Raw genomic sequence first — 24,992 nt, forward strand, 5'->3', positions numbered from 1 at the left:
TCAGCTTTTGTGGATAAAGATTTCTGAACTAAGTAGAGATTCTTCAGCGCTCTGCGCAGAAGACAGACTGGGCGGGTAAGTCCTCAACCCCAACACGGCGCGTCCCATATGGCCTTATAGGGGACGTACTGTATATTATACAGGATAGGTGCGAATAAGGTTCGCCAAATAAGCACCCGCGGATCAATTGAGGACATTGTATAGGGCAGCAGCTACGTCATTACTAACTCCAAGGCTAGGGAAGAATGACTTCTTAATAGGCTTGGAATCAGATACTTATGGGCAACAATCAGATATTGGTTTAATCGGTTATAATACTGCGGTGTGTAAGGCAAGGAGAAACCAACACACTAAATATTCTCAATGTTTATTATGGGAGATTTTAATGCCAAATTAGGTGAAGGGCGGACCGAAGACGTAGTAGGAAACTTTGGTTTGGGCCAAAGAAATGATAGAGGAGAACTACTGGTCTAATTTTGCCAAGAAGAAAATCTATGATCGCAAACACCTGGTTTAAACAACCAAAAAGAAGATTATATACATGGAAAGCACCTGGCGATAATCAAAACCGCATAATAAGAAAAGATAATGCAAATTTGGCATTTGAAACATTTTTGAAGGTACTTACGTATCATATTGACATAGCTTGTCCAATGACTACAAAAAGAATTTGCAATAAGTCTAAGAATAGTTGGGTAACAAATGATATAATACACGAGGAACAGTATTAAATCTGAAACGAATTTAAATAAATTTCGAGGTAAATTAAAATCTTTTCTATTGCAAAATTGTTTGTACAGTGTAAGTGAATATCTGGGTGATGTAAATAATTAATCCCATGTACTTTTTATCTTGTAATTCCGAAATTGTGATGTTTTATAAGTATTTTATATTTTCTATTCGACATCTTTTATCATGTAAATGATATTTCAGGATGAATAAATTATTATTATATATTATTATTATTACTTAACGCTCTAAGGTAGTCAGGTCGGTGACAAAATATTATTTTTTTTTTAGTGACTTTCAATATAAGTTATGAATAAAGTCTCCATTAATGAATTTGCAATTTGTTTTGACTCTTTTGGTTTGTTCTTTTTTGAATTGTATAATTCTCTTCTTCTTACGCTTTGTGTTTTTTTTCCATTTCTCCTTCTCTGCGCCTCCGTATCTCTGTGCCCTTTATCTATTTCATCTTTTAATGCTCTTATGCCTCTTTTCTTTCTTTTTTTATTATGTGCTATGGCTTCTTCCACTTGCTGTTAATATAAGGATTGTATATCTCTTCAAATATTGTCTTCTTCTACTTCTTAGCAATTGTTTAGTTTTTATTTTAATTTTTGTGTTTTGAGTTTTATTTTTGCGTAATAATTTTCTTCTTTCTAGTATTCCTTTTATTGCCTTTTGTAACTAATTTTCTTTTAGCATCGTAGAATATAATGAGAGCCATAGGCATGTGTGTGTATTGAATTAACCAAAAGTAAATATTTTTAAAAGAATAAAGGAATAAATCTGAAGCAAATCTGTTTCTTAATTTGCGGTAAGTTTAAACAATTTATTCAATATCACATGGATGTGGGAATTTATTTTTAGTTATCTCCTTTGACCTAACGAATTTTTGATAAAAGGATGATTAACTTCTTAATGTAATCTTAATCTGTTTATTTGGTATAAATACTTGCAGAATCGATATCTCATTTCTATAGTTAACGAAGGTGTCGAACAGAGAATTGAAAAAAATGAGTACAATGAAATTGGTAGTTTTAGCAGTTTGTTTGGTCTTTCTGGCTGTAACGGCAGTAGGTAAGGAAATTTTGTTTTTATTGTTTATATTAATTAAAGTTTATTTGTTAACTTTTTGGAACTTTAAAAAATATCCTTGATTTAAATTAACTCTTAGTATATTTTATATTATACTATACTTTATTGTTCTTATCTTATTTTTTTTCTTTTATGTAGAGACGACTCCGTCAGTTTTTCAATTTGCCTCCAGTAAGTTGTAGTTCAATCGTTTTTGTGGTCTTCCTACTAATCTTTTTCCTATTGGGGAATCGTCGCTTGCCATCTTTACTACTCTATTGGTTGTGGTTATCATCCGACAACCAATATATATATATATATATATATATATATATATATATATATATATATATATATATATATATATATAATTTATAAGTATGTTGGAAATATCGGGTATGTGGTCTATATTAAATAAAAAAATTTGTTTTTTGTAAAGCTCAATATTTCGCCATTTATTTAATAGCTTCATCGGGAGTAAAAAAATTAAAAGATTATGCACATAAATAAAATTGAATATTAAAATAACATTATTGCTGATGTATCTGTACATTTAATAAAATGCATGTTAAAATTTAGAATATTTTCGAGCATGTTCGTTAACAATAAATGAGATGGAACAAGTGAGTTTATTGTTAATGAACGTGCTCAAAGATATTTTAAATTTTAACATGCATTTTATTAAATGTACAGATACATTAGCAATAATGTTATTTTAATATTCAATTTTATTTATGTGTATAATCTTTTAATTTCTTTACTCCCGATGAAGCTATTAAATAAATGGCGAAATATTGAGCTTTAGAAAAAACAAAGATTTTTATTTAATATAGACCACATACCCGATATTTCCAACATACTTATAAATTGTTTTTTTTTGGTCGAAATAATCACGTTAAATATATATATATATATATATATATATATATATATATATATATATATATATATATATATATATATATATATATATTATATATGTATATTTATATACGTCATATGATCGTTCCATTCTACTCTCTTATTTTTTACCCAGTTCTTGATGTTCTCTAACTTGCATCTATGTCATATATCTGTTCTTCTAGAGACATAGTTTTTTGCCATCAATTTTTCATTATAAGTGTTTTCATTCATTCAGGCAGACTGGGCTCTGTCTGCTCTATTCACTTGATCTTTTAATTTTGTTTCGAAATTTCCGTAGCTAGAGAATGTGATGCCTAGATATTTAAACTCCATCACTTGTTCTATTGTCTGGCCCTCCAGCTCCAATTTACATATTAAAAGGTTTGTTACTTTCCTCTCTCCAAGTGGTTCTGTTGCTGCATTAATTATGTTATTTTTGAGTGCTTCCCAGCTTTCCTCGATGCTATCGTTTTCAAATATTTCTCTGATATTCATTTTCTTTAAGACCCCTTCCCAAATCAGTTGGCCCAACGTTAGATTAATTAAAAAATTAAATTTTAGAGAACAAAAATAAAAGCGCAGCGTAAATTTTAAAAAATTTAATGCATCGAACAACATATTTGAATTTCCTAATTATAGAAAATATTTTATAACGTAATGAAAACTATTGATTAAACAGAATAATAATAAATTTAAAAAACGCATAGAATTTGTAATATTAACAAAAAAAAAAACTCTGAAAGTTTACCACTGACCTACATCCTCTTTATTTTTAATGACATCCACAATTTTTCGAGACATAATTTTTACCAAGTTCTGTTAATATTCTAATGTAAACAAATCCCATATGTCTTGCAATTTTTCCATCAATTCGTTAACGGACCTGGCAGGATGTTATCTCAAAGCTTTTTTCTTTTCGCGCCACAAAGTTTCTATCGAGAACAAGTCGGGACTTTTAGAAACCAATTCCAGAAGTAGTATGCCATGGTCTTCAATTCATTTTAAACTCTTTATGACAATCTGCGCCGTCCTGTTGGAAGACAAAATCTTCCGCTGATGTTAAACGGTATTCCCATCGATACCCCATCGATAAAATGTAACTGTCCCACATTTTTAGACAACATGCTGCCCTAGATCATGAGAGATGTAGGAAATTTGACTTTTTTCTTTAGACAGTCGGGATGAAAAGTTTTAGTTTTCCTGCGAATGACCCGACTCGTACTTTCTCCAACACACACTTCAAATCTGGACTCATCATTTCATTGTATTGAATCCCATTGCTACCGAGTCCAATCTTTATGCTCTTTTGACCATCTTTCAGTCTATTTTTGTTGTTGTAATGTTAAAAGTGGCTTTTCCTTAGCCTAAAATAAAATGACCTTTATTAAAACCAATTCGTACTAATTTTTTCAACTATAAATCTTACTTTGTAAGTACCAAATCCTAATTTGTGGGACTCTCGGTGACATGTTGATCTAGAAACGTGATTTCCAATAACGTCACTTCATAAAACGCTTAACTCCATATCATTTGCTCGTCGATTTTTCAATATAATGCGTTTTAATGCCCTTTGATCTGCTTCGGGTATTTTACTTTTACCTACATTTCTAGGTTTTGTGACGACCGAACCTATAGTTTTGTATCTTTTGACTATATTTCTTACACTATAGCGTGACAATTGCAACATATTCGCAATTTCCGAATTGGATTTTCCAGAAATAAAAAATCTAATATTGATTGAACAATTTTTCTCATCGATAACTTCACCTCGCCCCATTATACAATCCACAAACGGCAAAAAGTTTTACAGTACTGCAAAATACATTTGACATTAACTGACATTATTGCTTTTATGTCATTGTTCCATAGCTACCTCTGGATTTAAGGTAATTATGAAAAAATCAAACTATGTTAACATAAGTCAATGCATAGCCAGAGTTAAGTGAAATTTTTTTTGATTGTTGAAAATAAATAAATAACCATAAGCGTAATATTTTTGATAAATATCAATACAAATGCCATGTTAACTATTATGGGAGTTTATAAAAACATGCAAAGTATAATTTGTTTATGGTAATCGACTTAAACTGCAAATTCCATAGGTGGGCCAACTGATATGGGAAGGGGCTCATATAAGTATTCCATGGATGCCGTATTTAGTCCTTCGACTCGTGATTTTTGTTTATGTTGGCGCCGCTTTATTTTAAATAATACTAGGCTATAGTCATTACCTACATCTTCTGAGTTGAGGCATTTTACTTCGATTATTTTTGATGGATATATCACTGTTGGTTATAACGTAATCTGTCATAGATCTTTTTCCATGGGTGTTTTTGAATGTATATTCGTATTGGTGTTTTGTGGTTAAAAAATGTGTTGTTTATTCTAAGTTCTTTATTTGTGCAGAAGTTTATCATTGAGCGTTAAAATCCTTCAATATTATCATCTTCCCTTTGACTTGATCTACGACTTGTTGCAATTCGTCATAAAACGTTTCCCTTGTTGTTTGAGGCTTATTATTTTCTGGTCTGTATACTTATATGATGTTCAGATCTTCTTTCTCCATTCTTATCTTTGCTGTTACAATCCTTTCTGATTTGTATTGACACTCTTTGATGTGATTTTGGTACTTTTGATGTATTAGTCAGGCTACACCTACTTTGTCCCTTTTTTTTCTTGTACTACTCCACTGTAGATTAGTATGTATTTACCTAATTTTGATTGTCCTTGTCCTTTCTTTTTGTTTTCTGTAGAGCACAAATGTTTATTTGTTTCTCTTTCAGCACTTAAGTTATTTCTTAGTCCCTTGAGTTGAGCGACCTGATATTCCATGTAGTAATTCTCATCTGCTTTTTGGATGTTTTCTGCTTGTCCCCATTTCTTGCCTTGAATTTTCATAGTATCAATCCTGTACTTAATTGTTACAGATGCTGTAACAATTCTGCTTATTTTTATAAGACAACAAAAAATGCAGTACTGTTTACAACATTGTTCAATTCAATTAAAGGAGAGTACAGTAATATAATTTTTCTTCTTCCTCTTTATAACAATCCTGTATGCTCATACTTGGTTTCGCGATATACTACTATTAAAGCATCCTGCTAACCTATTAGCTTTTTTACTTTATCTCTCACTTCTTTGTGCAGGTCTCCATGGCTAGACAGTGTAATTTCAAGATATTTTATTTCCATTTCTTGTTCAATACTAATCGGTTCATCTGATTCGTTTTATGCTATATGAAATTATTAGATAAAACAATAGAATCTTATCACATAATCAGATGTAACATTTAATAAATTTAATTTATTTTTTGAGAACAGTTTAGAAAATCATATTTTTTGTTTTAGAGGGTCAACAAACCAACTGGCTCAAACACGACCTTTATGACTGCGTTAGGTGCTTGTGTCATGCTAGAAGTGGATGTTGGATCAGACAAAATTGTGCCAGGTACTCAATTTCTGAAGATTACTGGAAGAAAGCAGGTTCTCTCACTGTATCTCCAAATGAAAAATCAACAGATCCATCAGCGTATAGAAATTGTATGAGGGATGAAAACTGTATTGTTGGTACTATCATTCAGTATACTGGACAATTTGGAGAAGATATGGTAAGTAATTGATTACAATATTTACTCTTTCCTTATCAATATGCAGGAAAACTTTATCTATATGCAGGGAGGGATTATACTCATCTTGGATAATTAATACCACAAATATAAATACTGTCCTAACCCAATCTAACAAACATATTAATACTACCGCTGAGATGAAGCATAATCTAGATTTAATTCTCAGTCAGCATGGCGAGCGTTGTTTTAAAACCTTTACAGATGCATCAAAGTGTGACAGAGAAGTTGCCGCTGCATTCGTTACCCCAAACGACACATATCAATTTTGTCTCCAAACTTGCTTTTCTATTTTCTCCGCTGAGCTATATGTAGTGTTCAAAGCTATCATGCATATAAATTTTAATGGCATTTCTAATTCAGTTATCTTAAGTGACTCACTAAGTGTCCTTCAAACCGTTAAATATATTTATCCCAAAGGTCCTCTTAAAAAACTGATTTATATGGATACCATCACACATTGGCAACGTAGGTAGCGAAAGAGTGGACCAGTCTGCAAGTGAAATTGCTGTATGTGCCGATATAGAAAAAGCTGAGTATCAAAATACCGCGAGAGATATAAAAGCTTTTACTAAAAATCGAGCTTTGTGCAAGTGGAAAAATGAATGGCAATTTTCTCAAACATTATTAAAGCAAATTAAAAATGATGTTACAGCTTGGAAAACTCTAACCAGAAACAGAAGGGAACAATTAGTGATAACGAGATTACGAATTGGACACACGAGACGATTTATATTTATATTTATTGTCTAAAAGTTATCCACTAATATCTGAAACATGTAATGTACAAGTTACTGTTATCACTTTCCTTGCCGATAAGGACGGTGTAGGGGCGACACATTCTAGAATTCGCTAAGGATTTCTTCTTAGTTGAGGAGACATGTCGTGGAATGCAAATTTTAGATTCCCCATGTCTCTATTAACATCTTTATAAACGTCTGTTATGCCTTGCAATTTTTAGAAGGCTCAGATTAAAAAAGAAATCTGAATTGTGTTTCGAAACTATTTTACGGATTTATTATCAGATGTCGCTATTGCGTCCATATCGAAGCCATTTTATTATTGCTTCTTAAAGACAGAAAAAATTTATTTTTCACGTTAAGAAAGCCTATGAATAGCTGTTCTGACGAGCCCTATTAGGGCGAAATACGTATAAACAGATACATAGACACTTTGGATGTGAAATCAAATCTTGACTGTCTTTTTCATTTTAGAATGGGAGAAGGTTATTCTCCTGATCGTAATTTGAGCTTAGATGAGTCAATGGTACACAGAGGACGACTTAATTTTAGACAAACTTAAAAAACAAAAAGCATAAATTTGAAATCAAGTTGTATATGTCGACCGAACCACATGGTCTAATTTTAAAATTTTTAGTTTATTCTGGAATATTTGACGATTCAGGTGAAAAGAGACAAGCCAATAAAGTAGTTTTGCACCTTTTAGAAGGAAAACTAAATGCAGGTCATTACGTTTACATGGACAATTTTACAACAGCTTTGATTTAGCCAAAAATTTGCTTGAATTTTTAACTTACTGCACAGGAACTCTTCAAATTGACTGTAGAAATAATCCTGCAGAACTAAAACAAGAAAAACTTGCCAAAGGTGCAACAATTGCCCTTTTGCCGAGAAAGGGTATTAGTTGGCGAATGGAAGAATAAAAAAGACGTTTACTATATAACAACAGAATGTCAAAACACCTTACAACAATTTACAACAAGAAGAGGTCAGCATATAATGAAAACAGAACCTATTATAGGATATAATAAAAATATGTCTGGTATTGATCGACAAGACCAGATGCTTGCCTATTATCCGTGTCAACGAAATACTGTACAATGGCCAACAAAAATATTTATACATATTATGCAGATGATGGCTATTAATGCTCACATACTATACAACAAGTATTCTGGAAAAAAGATTGGTCTATACGAAGTTCGTTTAGAACTTGTTAGGTCACTTTTAAAAATTAATAATTCTTAAACCGAATACGTAACAAAAGATCACCTAGTAACAAAACGAGAGGTAGAAGATCTAAAGAGAAAAAATATGAGTTTTATGTATCTTTATTTTATGTTATTTGGTATTTCTTGTTTTATTTTGTATTAGTAAATAAATGTTCCTATTAAACCTGATTTTTATCAATATTATTTACAAAACACACCACCGCGTCGTACGGCGTCTGTATATACTATTATAGAGCCGTGAGCCAGTGACGCTCTTCCGTTCACCACCAATCCTTATTGTATATATGTGCATTTATTTTAAAAATACTTACTTCATTCCAACTTTTTCCAAAACTAAAAAATAAACGTCTATGTATCAAAAACAGTAAGCGGTTCTTGGTGAAAACCTACCCAGAATAGATGGGCAGTTAATATGTTAACCATCTTTTAATTATATGCTCCCGTTTTGCCAACAATCGTGTAGCATTCAACATACCCAACAGTATAAGTAATTTATTTGGCATTAATTTTTCAGCAAATAATATAAATTGTTTAAAATCTATAGGAATATTTTATAAAATTTATTTTTGTAATTCTCTAGCTGCCGCTAATAACCATTATGGTGGATGTGGCTGTACTTTCTAAAAGAAAAACACGTAATATGAAGTCCTTGGCGTGAAAAGGATGTATGCCACATACAATTACTTTAGAGAAAATTAATGTTTGAAAATCATTTTAAATCCACAAAGCCCAATTTAAGTGCAATTTATTTGATTTGAGGTACAAAAGGTAAAACTGGTCATTGAGTATCTTACCAATAAAAAGAAATTGAAAAAAAGCATCAATTTTGTTTTTTAAGATTTATTTGTTGAGCAAATTGTGGCTTGTATCCTTTTATATAAAAAAAATCTGAACTTAGTTTTCACTTAACAGGTATTCTTCATCTATATCTTCTACTGTCATTGTTTGCTGTTCAGTCTCTTGAATAACTAAATTTTTTGCACCAATTTCCAAATAAAATTGGTGGTGAACTTCGGGTATGTATGGTAGCAAAAGCGATAAGTTTTAAAGTTTTTGAGGGTTTAGTTTTATTGGTTCTGCATACTTTTGCTGAAGACAGTCTGCCAAACATTGATTTCTGATTCCCTTTTTTCAATATTAATATTCTTAAACATTTCATTTAGGAAGTAATTAATTTTCATTATATTTGGGAGTTCATTGTTAAATCTAAAAACACAAATTTTGGAGAAGAAAATTTTTTTTTTCATCTGTTAACTTTTTTTTGGTTATAGTTTCTTCCAAAACTTTAAATGAAAGAAAGTCTTCTCTTTTTATTATTGTTACTTCAAAAGGAAATGATAAAATTCATGAGAATAAAGGGAGTGGACAGCATGAAAGAACTAATGAATGATACCATAAAGAGAGTAGAAATACCACAGGACTGAAAGAAAGACATTATACTACCAATACACAAAAAGGGCGACAAGAGAAACTGTAATAATTACCGAGGTATTACTATATCAAGTATTCCTGAGAAGGTATTCGCAAGAATAATAGAAACAAGAATAAAAACCCAAATAGAACCAACTATGGAAGATACACAATATGGATTCAGGAAGGACAGAAGCACGCAAGACCACATATTCACAATAGGACAAATAAGTGAGAAAGTAATCAATAAAAATAGAGAAATACATATATGCTTTATTGATCTGGAAAAGGCGTTTGACAGAATACAAAGAAAGGACGTATGGAGGACATTAAAGGAAAGAGGAGTTGACAGGATAACAATTGATGTAATAAAGGATATGTACAATAATAATGCAAATACGGTGAGAACCAACAAGGAGGAATCCGAAGAATTTACTACAAGTCAAGGCGTCAAACAGGGATGCGTGTTGAGCCCACTGCTGTTCTCAGTGGTACTGGATGAAGCAATAAAGAAAGCCAAGAAAAGAATGAGAAAACTAACCTTAGGATACTGGCAAATGAAACAGACTCAACTATCAGAGCTTCTATTTGCAGACGACATGGTCTTGATAGCAAAAAACAGAGAAGACCTACAGAACAACCTTGAAATCCTAGAAGAAGAACTGTCAAACATAAATATGAAAATAAATACAGAGAAAACAAAAACAATGATAATTTCAAATAAGAGAAAGATACACGCAATACAATTAAACAAAAAACAACTAGAACAAGTGGAACATTTTAAATACCTTGGAGCAATAATTGAATCAAACGGTAAACAAGACATGGAAATAAATGAGAGGATGGGACGAACAGGAAGCTTATTTAACACTATGAAAACAACATTTTTGGGGAAAAAAGAAATACCGGAGAAGGTTAAAACGGCAGTCGTTAAATCAGTAGTTAGACCTACAATCATGTATAATAGCGAGTCATGGACATTGACTGGGAGACAAAAATCTCGAGTCAATGCTATGGAAATGAGATTCCTGAGGAAAATAGAAATAGAAAGAGGACAGACAAAATACGAAACGAAACAATCAGACAAAACCTAAAACTAGAACCAATAAACGGAAAAATAGTAGAGGGGCAACTAAGATGGTTCGGGCACGTGTGTAGAATGTCGAATGAAAGATTAACAAAACGTGTGTTTGAAACGAGAATGCAAGGGAAAAACAAACGAGGAAGACCAAGAGTTAGGTGGGTAGACGAAATCAGAAAAGAAGTTGAGAAGAAAGGATTGACATGGGAAAGTGCACGAAATCTAACACAAGACGGATAGCACGGAAACAACAGTGCAAAACTTAACCCCACCAGCCTTACACCTGACGGTAGAAAGGCTTAGGACTAAGTAAGTAAGTAAGTACTTCAAAAGGATTGGTTCTTTTACATTTCCTTACTACATCAAACCAATATGCTGGTTCATGTACTACCTTCATTTTCTTTTTGTATTTCTCGATCATAGCAAAGTCTCGGTCGGACGGTAGATGAGTATGCCCAACTGCTAAGAATCTATGCTCTACAGAATCAAAAATACCCAATACCAAAAATTACCAACTGCTTCCACAAGCTAACCAAAACTTAGTTTTTGTTTTGGCCTCCACAATTATCGGTATAAACCATAAGGTTTTTATTAAGGCGTTCACGCTCTTTAGAATATTTAACGAGAATACTAACAATTTCATCGCTGCCTATTTTACCAGTATTTTCAGACCACATATACATATAGCCCTTTTCATTTACGCAATCATGTATACCAAGATTATACACCCACGTCTTAGTAAGGTAAAAAGCTGGACCAGTTATTAATGAGGGCACAGGTAGTGCTTGCTGAAGGTCAAATGATAATATGTATGTATCTTTTGAAGCAGCCAATTTTATTTCATCCCCTAAAGTGTTTTTCATTACTTCAGCTTGCCTTAAATGTAACTCCTTTTTTATATTTAACTGCTTCACAGAATCTTCAACTTCTATAGAGATTTTTATTTTCACATCAATTTCATCGCATATTTTTCAGGTGTCACTCCTAGGTAGTTTAAATCCAATATTAAATTCTAAACAAAATATCCTTCTGTATTTATCTTGACTTATGGGTATTATATTTTTTTCGGCACACCAGGGCTTAAAATAGTCGTAATATAAAGAAGATATATTGAGATCATGGTCAATGTATACTTTGGATTTTTATTTCTGCTATAGTGGCTTTTCTACTTAAGTATGCTATTACTGTGGTCCCGAGCTGACTGGCAAGCTTCCTCAGATATTTTATTGACGGTTCAAGTATTTTCCTCGTTGGTCTTGTAAAGCTTTTATTCATTTGTTTTTGCAGTAAATGTAATCGCTTTTGAGAAGTAAGGCCATGGATGAAAATAAATTCTTTTTTGCATATTTTCACATCGAATCTATTTACCTTTACAAAATAGTTAAAACTGAAATTCCGAGAAGAAATATTTTTCTTGGTTTTTTTTTGGATATGACCTTTTTTTGGGCTGCTTAATGTTATGGTATAAATAAGCATTCTGTTTCTCGTAGTCTCCAATATTCCAAAATTCGTCAAAAATTTAGTTTTCCGTGCCTTGCAGCAATGTCCTACAGTTTCTCTTGCATCCGCAAGGTGGGCCCAAAACTCTAGCTGCAACATCTTTTCCCGTTTTACTTGTATATGGTCAACCAAAATTTCGACGTGCTTTTCTTAATGCATATGTATCCATATTTTTCTGTCGCCACCTACCCCTGACTTTTTTCTCAGGGGTTGGAAGATTAGCGCGGCAATTTTTATTCGGTTCTTTTATTTTAATACCGATTCCAGATATACAAAACTATTAATTTTTAAAATAATTGTTTAATTTCTACCTTTCATTTCCTTTTAGCAGTAACTTTATCGTCACATTAATTTACACGACTTTTGAAATATATTATTTTGAATATTTTATTTACAAAGATAATGGTTATAAACAAATAGTCTTTTATATAGAATCAGACCACATAAGTTCATATCGCATTTCTTAATGACTATTGGAAATTTAGCGGATCCTTATCTACGTTATATTTAGAAGGTCATTTAGATTATCAGGGTTTGTTTTGCATACAATGTTTTAGAGTTTTACCACAATTTGTACACATCGAGAAGTGATAATAATCTGTAAATCTTATTGACAATTAAGCTTTAGTGTTTAAGATAATCTCTAATTAATTTTAAATGCAATAACCTTTAAATGGTTTAGGTTGATTAAGTGAAGGAAAGAGAGTACACAAGACTAATAACATGGTATGGCACCAATTACATTTTTAACCCTGTTCTGGGTAACTAGTGTCGAAGCATATTAGCCCAGGGGAACCGACGGCTTTACGTGCCCTCCTCAAAACAGAGGCAACCCGTTACTATTTTTAGAATCCTAAATTCTTTTGTTGGTGCGCTCTAGCTTAGATAGAAGGCCGTATCTTGACTGCTGAGCTACGGCCACCACAGTATGACAGTATACATCCAATTAATACTCCTCCTATAAAATGTAACTTCTATATTAAAAAAAACTTACAATGAAGTAGAAATATCTTTTTGTAAATATTAGAATAATTAAGACCATCGATTTATCATCCACCTAGTGTCTTAATGATTATGTAACCATTTCAAAAGTTTCAGAAAATTTATTATAATTTCGATTAAATTTTTTTAATAAAATTGCTCCCGCCATCTATCTCCCGAGTACTTTTAATTACCTCAAGGACCCTACCGTGATTCCTAATATATCCGTTAGATGAGACCGTTCGTCAACTTGTCACTCGTATCGTTTCCCAGCGAAAATTGCCGCTAACAGGTGATTCTGTTCAGTTGGTCTTTAGACCCCTATCGGAGCGGCTAGAATATTGCTAAAATAAGCTTTGGCCCGAGGTAATATAAATATGGAGTTGTGATATGGTATTCTAATTCCAGCCCAGTATCTCTTTATGGTGTGATATATATTAAATGGACTCGTACATAATGGTTTCATTTGGTCAACTACTTAGAGAGTGAAAAGAAACAAATCATATCTTTTTCTTTACAATTACCAGCTATTGGATAATTTAGGTTGTACCAATTTTTATTATATTTTTTCTCTTTTGAGCAAGCGAGGAATATTTAAGAACTTAAAAAGAAACAGTGAAGTGCTTTAATATTATTTTAATTATAATAGATATTCTAGATAATAAATAACAATATTTTTTTAATGTGAACGAATTTCGAAATTTGGGATAAAATATAAATCCATTTTCTTAATTACTAAACGCCATGATTTCAATGTTTGAAACACTTCTCATTGTAATTGAATACTGTAAACACAAATTGGTATTTTATTATCTTTTTGGAATGACGTAATTTTTTAACCTAGAATCTTTTAATAATGCTTTTGTTCATTACAAAGAAATAATACAAGTATAGTTTTGTCGTAAAATTTTCCCTTATCTACTCGTTATTCCTAAGAGAATAAATGGCGCCCAACATTAATAATAAATTATTCTAATATATTATCTAATTGTACTTGGATTTGAAAAATAATATACAGCTTCTATATGGTTGAAAGAACCACGTCCACTCTCTTCGACACGAGCGACCTGGCCTTAAATATAAATTTGTGTGCATCTACGCTACAATTATAATGTTAGTTACTCAAATTATGCAATTTAAGGGTCATCTGATCTCATTATGTGGCTAGTTCCAATTACAGTAAAGACGTTTTACATTGACGATGATCTGATAGAATTGAAAACGTTCTAAAAATTCATAAATCCGTTTTAAATAATTTAAAAAAATTTTATACTAAAATTTTATACCATTTTACAAAAAGTTTTGACTTAATTGTAGGTTTTCTTTAAACTATGGTATATAGCCAACCACTGGGAATTTTCCTCTTAAATTTCTATATTTTACTTTGTTAAACTATGTTATTTTGTAAATATAACCAGTAAAATACATTTTTTTGTAGGATTGCAACTGCGATGGCGTTTTCGATTGCAAAGACAGGGCAGCCATTCATCTTATGGGAGCCAGTTGCGAAAATCCTAATTTTGGAGGTATTTTTGCCAGGCGGTTCAACGAATGTTCCAACATGGTTGGTACTAAGAACATGTTATCCCAAGAAGGCAATAATAAATGTACAACACCTACAATATTCTAAAAGTGTAATATAATATACGTAAATAAAATATTATCTTTTACTTGGCATACCTGATCCCAAAAAATAAAAAACTAAGTTTTTTTCTGTAGATGCAAAATAGATTACAAATAACATTTTTAACGTTAGGCATAGCAGCTTATGAAGCTCTTTCTTCAGACTAAGTAGATAGTGACCCTGGGAGCACTTGGATCTATCTCAAAGATAAGGTAATCAAGGCTGAAAAAGACTGAGGCAGTGGTTTCCACGGGACGTAAGCCGAGGATATCCGATAATCCGTGGACTGTGATTCAACGCAAAAAATAACATAAAACTAGATATGAAACAAACGGTGAATACAGAGAGAAATCAGAAAACAGTATCGCAAGGACAAAGCTGATTACATCTTTCAAATATGCAGGGAGATCGACGAACATGGCTGTCGAAATGAGCCTAGGGATTTATTTCAGAAGATTAAACTCCTTACCAAAAAATTTAAATCTCAAACGTGGTCTGTAGTAGATAAGGAAGGTAATATAAACACTGATACTGGCTAAATATTGAAAACATGGCGAATCTACTGTGGCGATCTATATAAAAATAACGAGGTCTTCTTTTTAACGTGCCCCATTCCTAAGGACATTGGCGATCATCATGACCTATTTGACTTTATCTGTAGCCGTTCTGAAAAGTTATATTGACGTTTTCCCACTCCATTATTTCAGACTCTTGAGACAGGACGTGCGTCTTCTCCCCGGTCCTCTTTCACATTCCATCTCCTCTTGTCTGACCAGCCGCATCAATTCGTATTTCTTGTTTCTTAGTATGTGATCAAAGTAGCTCAAATTTTTTTATAGTGTTGAATATTTCTTTTTTTTTTGTCATTCTTCGTAGCGTTTCAGCATTTGTTATGTGCTGTGTCCAAGATATTTTCCACAGTCTTCGATAACACCACATTTCAAAGTTAATGAGTTTTTTCTCTGTCGCCTCTATAATGGTCCAGGTCTCAACTCCATACAACAGGGCAGAGAACACGTGGCATCTCAATACTCTAGTTCTAATTTCGATGTTGAGTTTTCCATTGTATAAAATTGCTTTAATCTTATTAAGAGCACTTCTAGTTATCTCCATACGCCGTTTTATTTCCGTACTTCTATCCCATTCTTCATTTCGTTCGCAACCTAAGTACTGATATCTGTGCACCCTGCCTAAAAGTTTTCCTTTAACAATATCGAGGTACCAGCAAAAAATCAGTGGCCCTCTGATTACCCTAGATTTTCAACAGAACAGAGAGACAAGATATTTTTTGTAGTAAGCTGTTTTGATTATTAAACTGACATTTAAGAATAAATTTTTCTGCCAGAATAGACGGCTTAAATGTAAAGGTGGCTCGTTACATTCTGTCAACCCAAAAGGGCTGGTGTGGAAGTAGATTTAAGAGCTCCTAGGAGTAACCTTAAAGCTTTGTACTGTATTCGATCCAATTTAATCAAAGAAGATTTTGTCGCTGGTCCATAGAAAAAGTTTCCATAGTCCAAAATTGATCTGGTATATGCTCTTTAAAATAATAAGTTTATTTTCGGGTCTGCTCCGGTCTTACGGATATTAAGGTTTTCTTCACATTTGGTAATGCAATTATTAATATGCTCGTTCCAGGTTGTTAAAACTAAAACTTATGCACTGGGGCCTAATGATGAAGCACCGAAACCGGTAGAATAAAATTTGACAACAATAAAAAACTATTTTAAATTGTGAGTATTGGGTTATTTCCTATACATTAGTGTATATCTCGTCTTTTATTGCGACCTTACTGTTAAAATCTCCTGTGGCTTCTGTTAAAATCATTAAAGGCCGATTCACATTAGACGTTCAGGTCACGCTTCGCTCAAGTTCCGCTCACGATCAAGAATTGTGTACACTATTCACAGTAGGCGCTCAAGTGACGCTCCGCTCACGATCAAGAATTTCGGTATACTATTCAATTTGGAGGGACTTAGAGAATAGGCACAGTTCTTTGCATATATAAATTTGTTTAACATGTTTAAAGATTTTTCTAACAGTGATTTGGCTGTCATTGCTTTATGTTTGGACGAAGAAGAGCTTCAGTCAACCAATAAGCAGCCAAGAATATGGGTGCACAATATTTTAAAAACAAGGAAAACAGAAGGGTAGTTTTTTACTCTGTATAAAGGTCTCTATGACGATGAAACTAAATTTTTTCAGTACTTTTGAATGACAAAACATAAATTTTATTGTACCGTATTTTATGTACCGTATCAAAATACAGTCTATCTCCCTGGTTCTACAATTCCTTACAGCAGCACACCAATTCAATCAACTAACATCCATCGAGCTGCAAAAATCGTACCTTCACCTGACTGTTACTAATTCACACTACCCTGCCGCTCCACTCCACTCAGATCAAGTCACGATCAAACTATTCTCCTGGAGAATCGCCGCGGTCAAAAGAGCGGGACGGAACGTGAGCGTTGTGTTTACTGTGAATAGCACCATTTAAGATGCGTGTAAGAATACTTGACCGAACCTTGAGCTGAGCGTGAGCGGAGCGTGACCTGAGCTATAATGTGAATCGGCCTTAACTCTCCCTAAAATTGGTCTTTGCTTTGTGTGTTATGATTTTCATTTGGTTTTTTATGTATGATAGAACCTAAATCTGCAACTGCTTTTTTTATTCTGATACTTCACTCTACAGTAAAGTATAATTATTTTCCATTTTTACTACTGTTTATTATTTTTTCTTGGTCTCTGATATTGTGGCATTTGTAAATTCCTTGGTATATATTGAAACCCCCTCGTATTTGCTAAAACACCGAAGAATATTTTAAGGTATTTCATTTCCTATCATACGTATTAAAAAACCCAAGTATTTTCAATCCTATTTGCGTCGCCGAGGTCGATAATAAATCATTTCATAGTTTGTTTATATTTCACAGATGGGTATTTCCTCGGTATTCTTTGATCAGAGCTACTTTATAATATTTTACGTTCCCGTTCCCGTTTTAAGTACTTTGTTTATACCAAGTTAAGCGAATGATTTTTAAGAATTTACTCACTCTCGCTAAGGTCGCTGTTGGGGCCAGTTGGCTTCAGTGTTTGTCAAATTTGAAATTTTTCTTGTTTTTCGTCCCTTTTCATGGAAAATATGTAGAATATTGTGGCAGTTAATAGTTACAGTTAAAGTGAGGTTTTGAAAGCTTTTTAGGAAGCCGAGTCTAAAGTTTTTGTTCGAGTGCCCTAATTTCAAATTTGTATGTCCTAAGGAGCCGTTTCAAAATACTTTTCATAGTATGAAGATGAATTTGTTTGTGTGGCAGAAAGTGTAAGCCCAGTTCTACTACTAGGCGAGCGGTTTACCCCTCAAAAGACGCTTAGAAACAGAATATACTGACTAAAATTCTTTTTGCATTTCTAATGCACCAAACGTTCTTTATTCGATTCTATATATTTTTCCAAGATGAAATGTATTTTTTTTTAATTTTTACATTTGGGCCGGCAATTTTTATTAACAAATAACTAATACAAAAAAGCAATTTGACCGAATTGCTTTGGAATCAATTTTTTTTAGGTGTATCTCATCAAAATAAACACTTTTTCTCTCTTGATAATTTTTCGAAAAATGCTTCCTTTTCGAGTTATTTGCATTTTTTTGTTGAAAAAATGCCTTAATTAGTGATTTTTGGGATTTTTTTTCTAAAAAACTACTAAATGAATTGCAATTCTACAAATAGCTTTATAATCTTTAAACCGTCGAGTACAAGTTAGAATATTTTGACAAGGATAATTTTTTTCTATCTTGCTAAAAACGTGGACCCAAATATTTCGAATATGCCTTTCAAACAGTCTACCGCTAAGTGTGTACAGCGGTTGCGGCGATACAGGCGTGCGGCACGTAGAAATATTTATTTAAATTTAAAAAATTAATTCAATACAAATATTACGTACAATTTATTAAAAAAAAAGATATTTCTAATTATTTTTATATAGACATATTATAATTAAAACAATTACAATTAATTTTTTACAATGCTATAATAATGTAATTTTTCTTCTTCTAGTCACGTGGTGACTATATTATTGAATGTTTTATTACAGTGAAATACATTAAGCAATATATAATTAATGTTCATTGAAAAATATAATAAAATTAAAATATAATATTAATTATACATCGTTTTCATTGTCAATAATTTGAAAATTTTCGTCAACAGCAACAGGATTTCCATCTAATAAGCTGATTTCATTGTCTTCAATAGAGTCGTCTTTAACATTTTTACAATTCTCTGGTGTACATGCACAAAATGCACATACTGCGCAGCATTCTAAATTATAGGAAATACAATTACAATTTTTCGTAGAACATTTTCCGGTACATGAGCAGAAATACTTTTGTAACATACCTAAACTAGTTTCGCCTTCAAAATAATTAAAATCGAAACAATTATTTTCCATTGTCCAACCATGGGTTAATGGATCAAGAGATGAAATAATATTGTTTTTTGCTTAAATCCATTCATTTATTTGCCACTTTACTCTTAAGTAATGTTGTAATAATGCTGGTTTCGAAGGTGGTAATTTTTCATTAGATGCATTTTTTTTAGCGCCTACAGCACCTCAACCGCTGTACACGCTTAGCGGGATACTCTCGAAAGGCATATTCGAAATATTTGGGTCCACGTTTTTAGCGAGATAGAAACCATTTATCCTTGTCAAAATATTCTAACTTATATTCGACGGTTTAAAGATTTTAAAGTTATTTGTAAAATTGCAAATCATTTAGTAGTTTTTTAGAAAAAAATCCCAAAAATCACTAATTACGGCATTTTTTCAACAAAAAAATGCAAATAACTCGAAAAGGAAGCATTTTTCGAAAAATTATCAAGAGAGAAAAAGTGTTTATTTTGATGAGATACACCTAAAAAAATTGATTCCGAAACAATTCGGTGAAATTGCTTTTTTGTATAAGTTATTTGTTAATAACAATTGCCGGCCCACTTGTAAAAATTAAAAAAAAATACATTTCATCTTGGAAAAATGTATAGAATCGAATAAAAAAGGTTTGGTGCATTAGAAATGCAAAAAGAATTTTAGTCGGTTGATGCTCTGCTTATATGGGTAAACCGCTCGCCTATACCAGAAATTCCAGTAAAGTCTAGTTTCCACCCCCAAAAGTAATTTAGTGAAATCAAGGTAACTTTCTGTTTGAATTTTTAAAGTGAAGATAGATATTTTTTAATAATAATTGGCTTTCATTACAATTTAAATTGTAATAATTAATATTGTAAATTTTAGGGTGTGGCTATTACTGTCATTTTATTTGTTCTTTTAGTTTTGACATATGACAGCTAGTTTAATTTTTTTGACAGTAGTTTTGTTTTGTTTTTAGAAAAAGGTTAACCTCTATAAAACATTTCACTTAAAGATATTTTTTTTATTTTATAATGATTTATTTCTGCTACAAATAATAGCTTAGTAACAATTGTAATTTTTGTAGTACCTCCAACTTCTAAGAGTTTGTAAACGGATAGGACATACTTAGTAAGTTTTTCTTCTTTGTTGTTTTGGTATTTATCTTTGTAACTATCTATAAAGTATTTTGTCCCAATAATTTTTGTAAATATTTGTGGTGAGACAACAATAAATGTTTAATTTATTTTTCTAAACCATTTTGTTTAATTATTTAAAAAAGTCTCCTAACCTCTAATTTGTGTTTTTTAAGACGAAAAACCTTTTCTTTCCTCCAGCAAAAAAGTAGCAGTATCACAACCTCAGTTATTCAAATCTTACAATTTATCAATGGAGGGGTGTGGACTTACTCGATGAACAAGTAAATAATAATTACAGAATCGGCATCCATGGAAAAAAATGGTGGTGGATACTTATTTAACCATGTGATAAATGTGACAGTTGTCAATGCGTGGAAACTATATAGGATGACAAATAAAAATGACAAAAAGGATTTGCTACTATCTCAAAAAAATATTGTACGCGATTACTACAGAGCTTTCAACAAAGCCATACAAAGACAATTCACATCTATTAAACCATTTGGTTCGCTGCCAAAAAGTAAACTGGATACCCTTGATGGCCATTTTCCTAAAAGGACCACGAATCCTTTAAGATATCGCTAATGCCACAGAGAGTTAAATGGATTTGTGAAAAATGCAATGTAACTCTTTGCACTGAGAGGAGAGAGTGTTTCTAAATATTTCACCCATAATTAATTATGTGTTTTTTATGTATATGTATGTGTTTTGATTAAATGTTTTCTTGGCCTGTATGCATTTTTATGATATAATAGTCCTAATGGTTATGTATAAATTTGTTTTATATATTTTATACTAATTGCCCCAGTGTACCTGATTGCGTACACCTTTTTTTATTCAAAAACCAAATTTAAAAAATGTACAAAATATTTTTTATACAACTAAAAGCAACTACTAAAGGATTTAGATATTTTCAGTTTCTCTCTTGACAGTGGGCATTAATGGGTTAAAACAATATGAATACTAATGGAAAAATAAATACTTAATAGAATGGAAAATATCAATAAATCACTGCAATCGACTGCTTTGCAAGCCGCTATATTAAATAAATTAAATATTCATCAAGCGTATATCGAATCCAGCAAATAAAATTGAAAATATGTATCGAAACAAAACTTTTGTGGTTATTATTAGTTTTCTGAAAAGTAGTATTGAATGTTTTAATTAAACTTTTATAACAATACTCAATTTGAACCAATTTGTTCCAGAATTGAAATGTTTATCGAATCGAAAGTTATAGTAGTGGAATTTGTGCCAAAAACTAACGTATGCAATAAATGTAGTACAGAAAATATTAACGGACATTTTCTGATTTAGTTCAAAAGCTAATTGTCGTCAATTTGGGGATATCAATTACTTTTATTTGTAAATATTTACTATTAACATTCATTGTAATCATTAAAGTGTCTCTCTCTCTCTCTCTCTTTATTGTTAATTACTATTATGTCTATTATTTTCTTTCTTTAGTACGACACATGCTCTTTATTTATGTTCTTGATATCCTTGTATAAATTACAGCTATTGTTGAAAATTACATCAGCTTTCATGTCTGTTATATTCATAGGCTTATTCTTTTTTCCTTCTTTAGAATGTCTTTGTGCTCCGTGTATGTTGAACTGTACTTATTTTAAATCATGACTGTGTTGCTTGTGTGAGTCCATTTCAAACAGGTAAAAGAAATAAAATAAGACTTACTCACAATCAATTTAATTTTACTACCAAAACGACCGGTTTCGCTTTCTATACTTTGCAAAGCATCTTCAGGTCAAACGGTACAAAGTAAATTAAATGCTGAAATTATCAAAAAGCCCATATTAGGGTGCTGTCTTATAAAGATAAAGATCAAAAAGGTTATAGTAATTATGCCAATATTACCTGTCTGTATTTATTAATATGTATAAAATTGATTTAGCAGACAATGTGAAAACCAACAAATTGGTAAGAGATAAACTATAGTATTGGTAAAAATTAGTAACAAACTACAAACAAAGATACTACTCACATTCCGGTACAAGAAGTTTTAGTTATTGATTCGTGATACATAGTTCAAACTATCCTGTATTGCTGATGTTATGTGATCTTCGGTTAATGTTGTAACTGTCTGACAATTCACGAGGAAATTTCTTGGGGGGAGAGATGTTAACAAATGAAATATGAATATAGGAGTATAAGTGTTTTACTGACATTAGTTGTTTTTTATAATTTATGTAAAGTAGTATATGTTATTTAGTGAAGCCAATTTAATGTGGGCTGTGTAGTTTTAGTTGTTAGAATAGGAATTGATTGATATTTATGATTTTTATGGTTGGTTTATAAGGATAAATAAATTCAAGAGATTTTATTATTATATTTAAATTTATTGAATACTTTTGGCATTTTTTAATTTTCATTCTTCTCCTGTTTTATTTATTGAACACCGGACAAATACACGGGTTTTAATGGAGTAGTTATGCATCTCAAAATGACTCTCTTAGTCGCCAAGTCAACCTCAACTGCACGTTTGTAAACCCTGTTTATAAACGAGGCCCTTGCAACCGAGTATCAGAATTCAATTAAGAGTGAGTGATGCCGACCCGTCTTTCCGAGAGTTGGATGTTGGCTGAACTGAGTAGGTTGCTTTTACTTTTACATAAAGAAACCCAACAGAACGTGGACATGGATCGCACCTAAAGGAAGTACTAAAAATGAAATAGACTATTTTCTCTCAAACAATAAACAATCCAATATTTAAAGACGTCACAACGAACAGGAATTAAAAGTATTAGCGAGTAAGTTCGAATCAGATCCTTCACATAATTAAGACCAAATTGACGACATTTACAAAAATATAAATAAAAACCTTCTCGAAGCCAGACTACAGGTCACAAAGAAAACAAGAACTAAAAAAGACAAAATAAGCAATGAAACTAAACAAATAATGAATTAAAGAAGACAACTACTAGAGGAAAGCAAAGGTCACACTCAAGAATACGTAGAACTTAATAAAACAATTAAAAAAGAAGTAAAACGCTGTAACGATTATTTTGCCTACCACATAGGGTATTACAATGGGGGGTTGAAAATTGGGGACACAAATTACAGGGCTAGAGAGGACAAGCAAAATAAACCGAAATTTTGACGAACGGCCACTCAGGGTTTATTTGGAGAACTGGGTCGTGGATAAGTGAATGACAAGGGAACTTAACAAATTTGCCGTCTTCTGGACGCCGACACCCACAGCGTGTTCTCATTTCAAGTATTCTCCCAAACCTCCTTAAAACTGTAACTAGTAACTGCTCTCTACATATTTTCCACAACATAAGACGAAAAACCACAAAACATTACCGGCCTGAGCGAGAGTGATGTAATTCTCTTTAAAATTCATTCTCCCAACTCGATAAAAAGCAAACGTATAAACGGGAATATTTATTAAACGCGCAATATTAGGCGGCTTAACTATGAAAGAATGCCGAGAAAATATGTATCTGTGATATATAAACAGACTTTAAAAATGTGTTTATTATCAACTCGTCGACGCAAAAAGGATTAAAAGAATATTCCGATGTTTTAATACGTACGATAGCAAACAAAAATACATGGAAAATATTCCTTGATGTTTTAATACATACGGGGTAATTTCAATATATACCAAAGAATTTAAAAATGCTACAACGCGACGTAAAAAAATGGAACGAAAACTTATAATAGAACAAGTCATTGAGACCAAAAAATGCCTAAAATGACTAACACCAACACTGGATGTCCAAAAATCATCAAAATTAAATACACCAATAACAAGAAAGAGCAGTACAAAGATAAAATAACAAAGATAGTCGAAGACTTCTACAAAATCTTGTACAGATTGCAAAGCCAGCCTAATGAATTAACAAAAGAACGTCAACAGAAAAATTATAAACTGTGTGGAATCAGAGGTACTACAGAATATAGAGTAATTTGAAATAGAAAAAGCTTTAAAAGGGCTAAAAAATAATAATATGTTTTCATAATATCAAAATTGACTGGAACGAGAGTTAGTAGTAATCTTATACAAACAAGAAGAAAAAAACACAGACGATCCTAGGAGTATATCTACCTAGGCCAAATTCTGAAACTTGACAAAAAAACCAAAGTGCGGAAATCAGTAGAAAATGTTTTAGTTTTGGAAAACTGAGTTGACGACCAAAAAAATAGCCTGAACAAATTGGAAGTATATTGCTCAGGATAGAGATCGATGGAAGGATTTGGGAGAGACCTCAAAAGAGATGTCAAAAATGGGCGAGAGAAGTTTAAAAAGAAGAAAAAGACAAAGGTATTTCTAAACACACATAAAAACCCTGACATAAAATTTGAACATCTAATTTTCAATTTGGCGTCTGTCAATTAAAATCATTGAGATATATTAAATATAAAAGTGATCAAGTTTATTTGTTGTTTATTTTGTCAATTTTATTGAATTTCGTAAAATAAGTAGCTTTATTATTTCAAAATTATAATAATATACACACAACCAAAATTATATGGAAACACCATGTATTATTTATTTATTTTGAAAAAATTAGTTATTGTTGCGA

General features: G+C 31.8%; 2 protein-coding genes across 2 annotated transcripts in view; one reads left to right on the plus strand and one right to left on the minus strand.

The window, feature by feature from the left end:
* Positions 1-24,992, minus strand: part of LOC140435237 (octopamine receptor beta-2R-like) — a 340,883-nt gene that overhangs the window by 139,560 nt on the left and 176,331 nt on the right. The window lies entirely within an intron of this gene.
* Positions 1,645-14,930, plus strand: LOC140435235 (uncharacterized). Its single transcript, XM_072524036.1, has 3 exons — positions 1,645-1,803; positions 6,051-6,310; positions 14,711-14,930. The coding sequence occupies exons 1-3, from the start codon at positions 1,740-1,742 to the stop codon at positions 14,900-14,902; spliced, it is 516 nt and encodes a 171-aa protein (XP_072380137.1). The 5' UTR covers positions 1,645-1,739; the 3' UTR covers positions 14,903-14,930.

This window comes from Diabrotica undecimpunctata, chromosome 2, assembly GCF_040954645.1.
Source record: "Diabrotica undecimpunctata isolate CICGRU chromosome 2, icDiaUnde3, whole genome shotgun sequence".
NCBI lineage: Eukaryota > Metazoa > Arthropoda > Insecta > Coleoptera > Chrysomelidae > Diabrotica > Diabrotica undecimpunctata.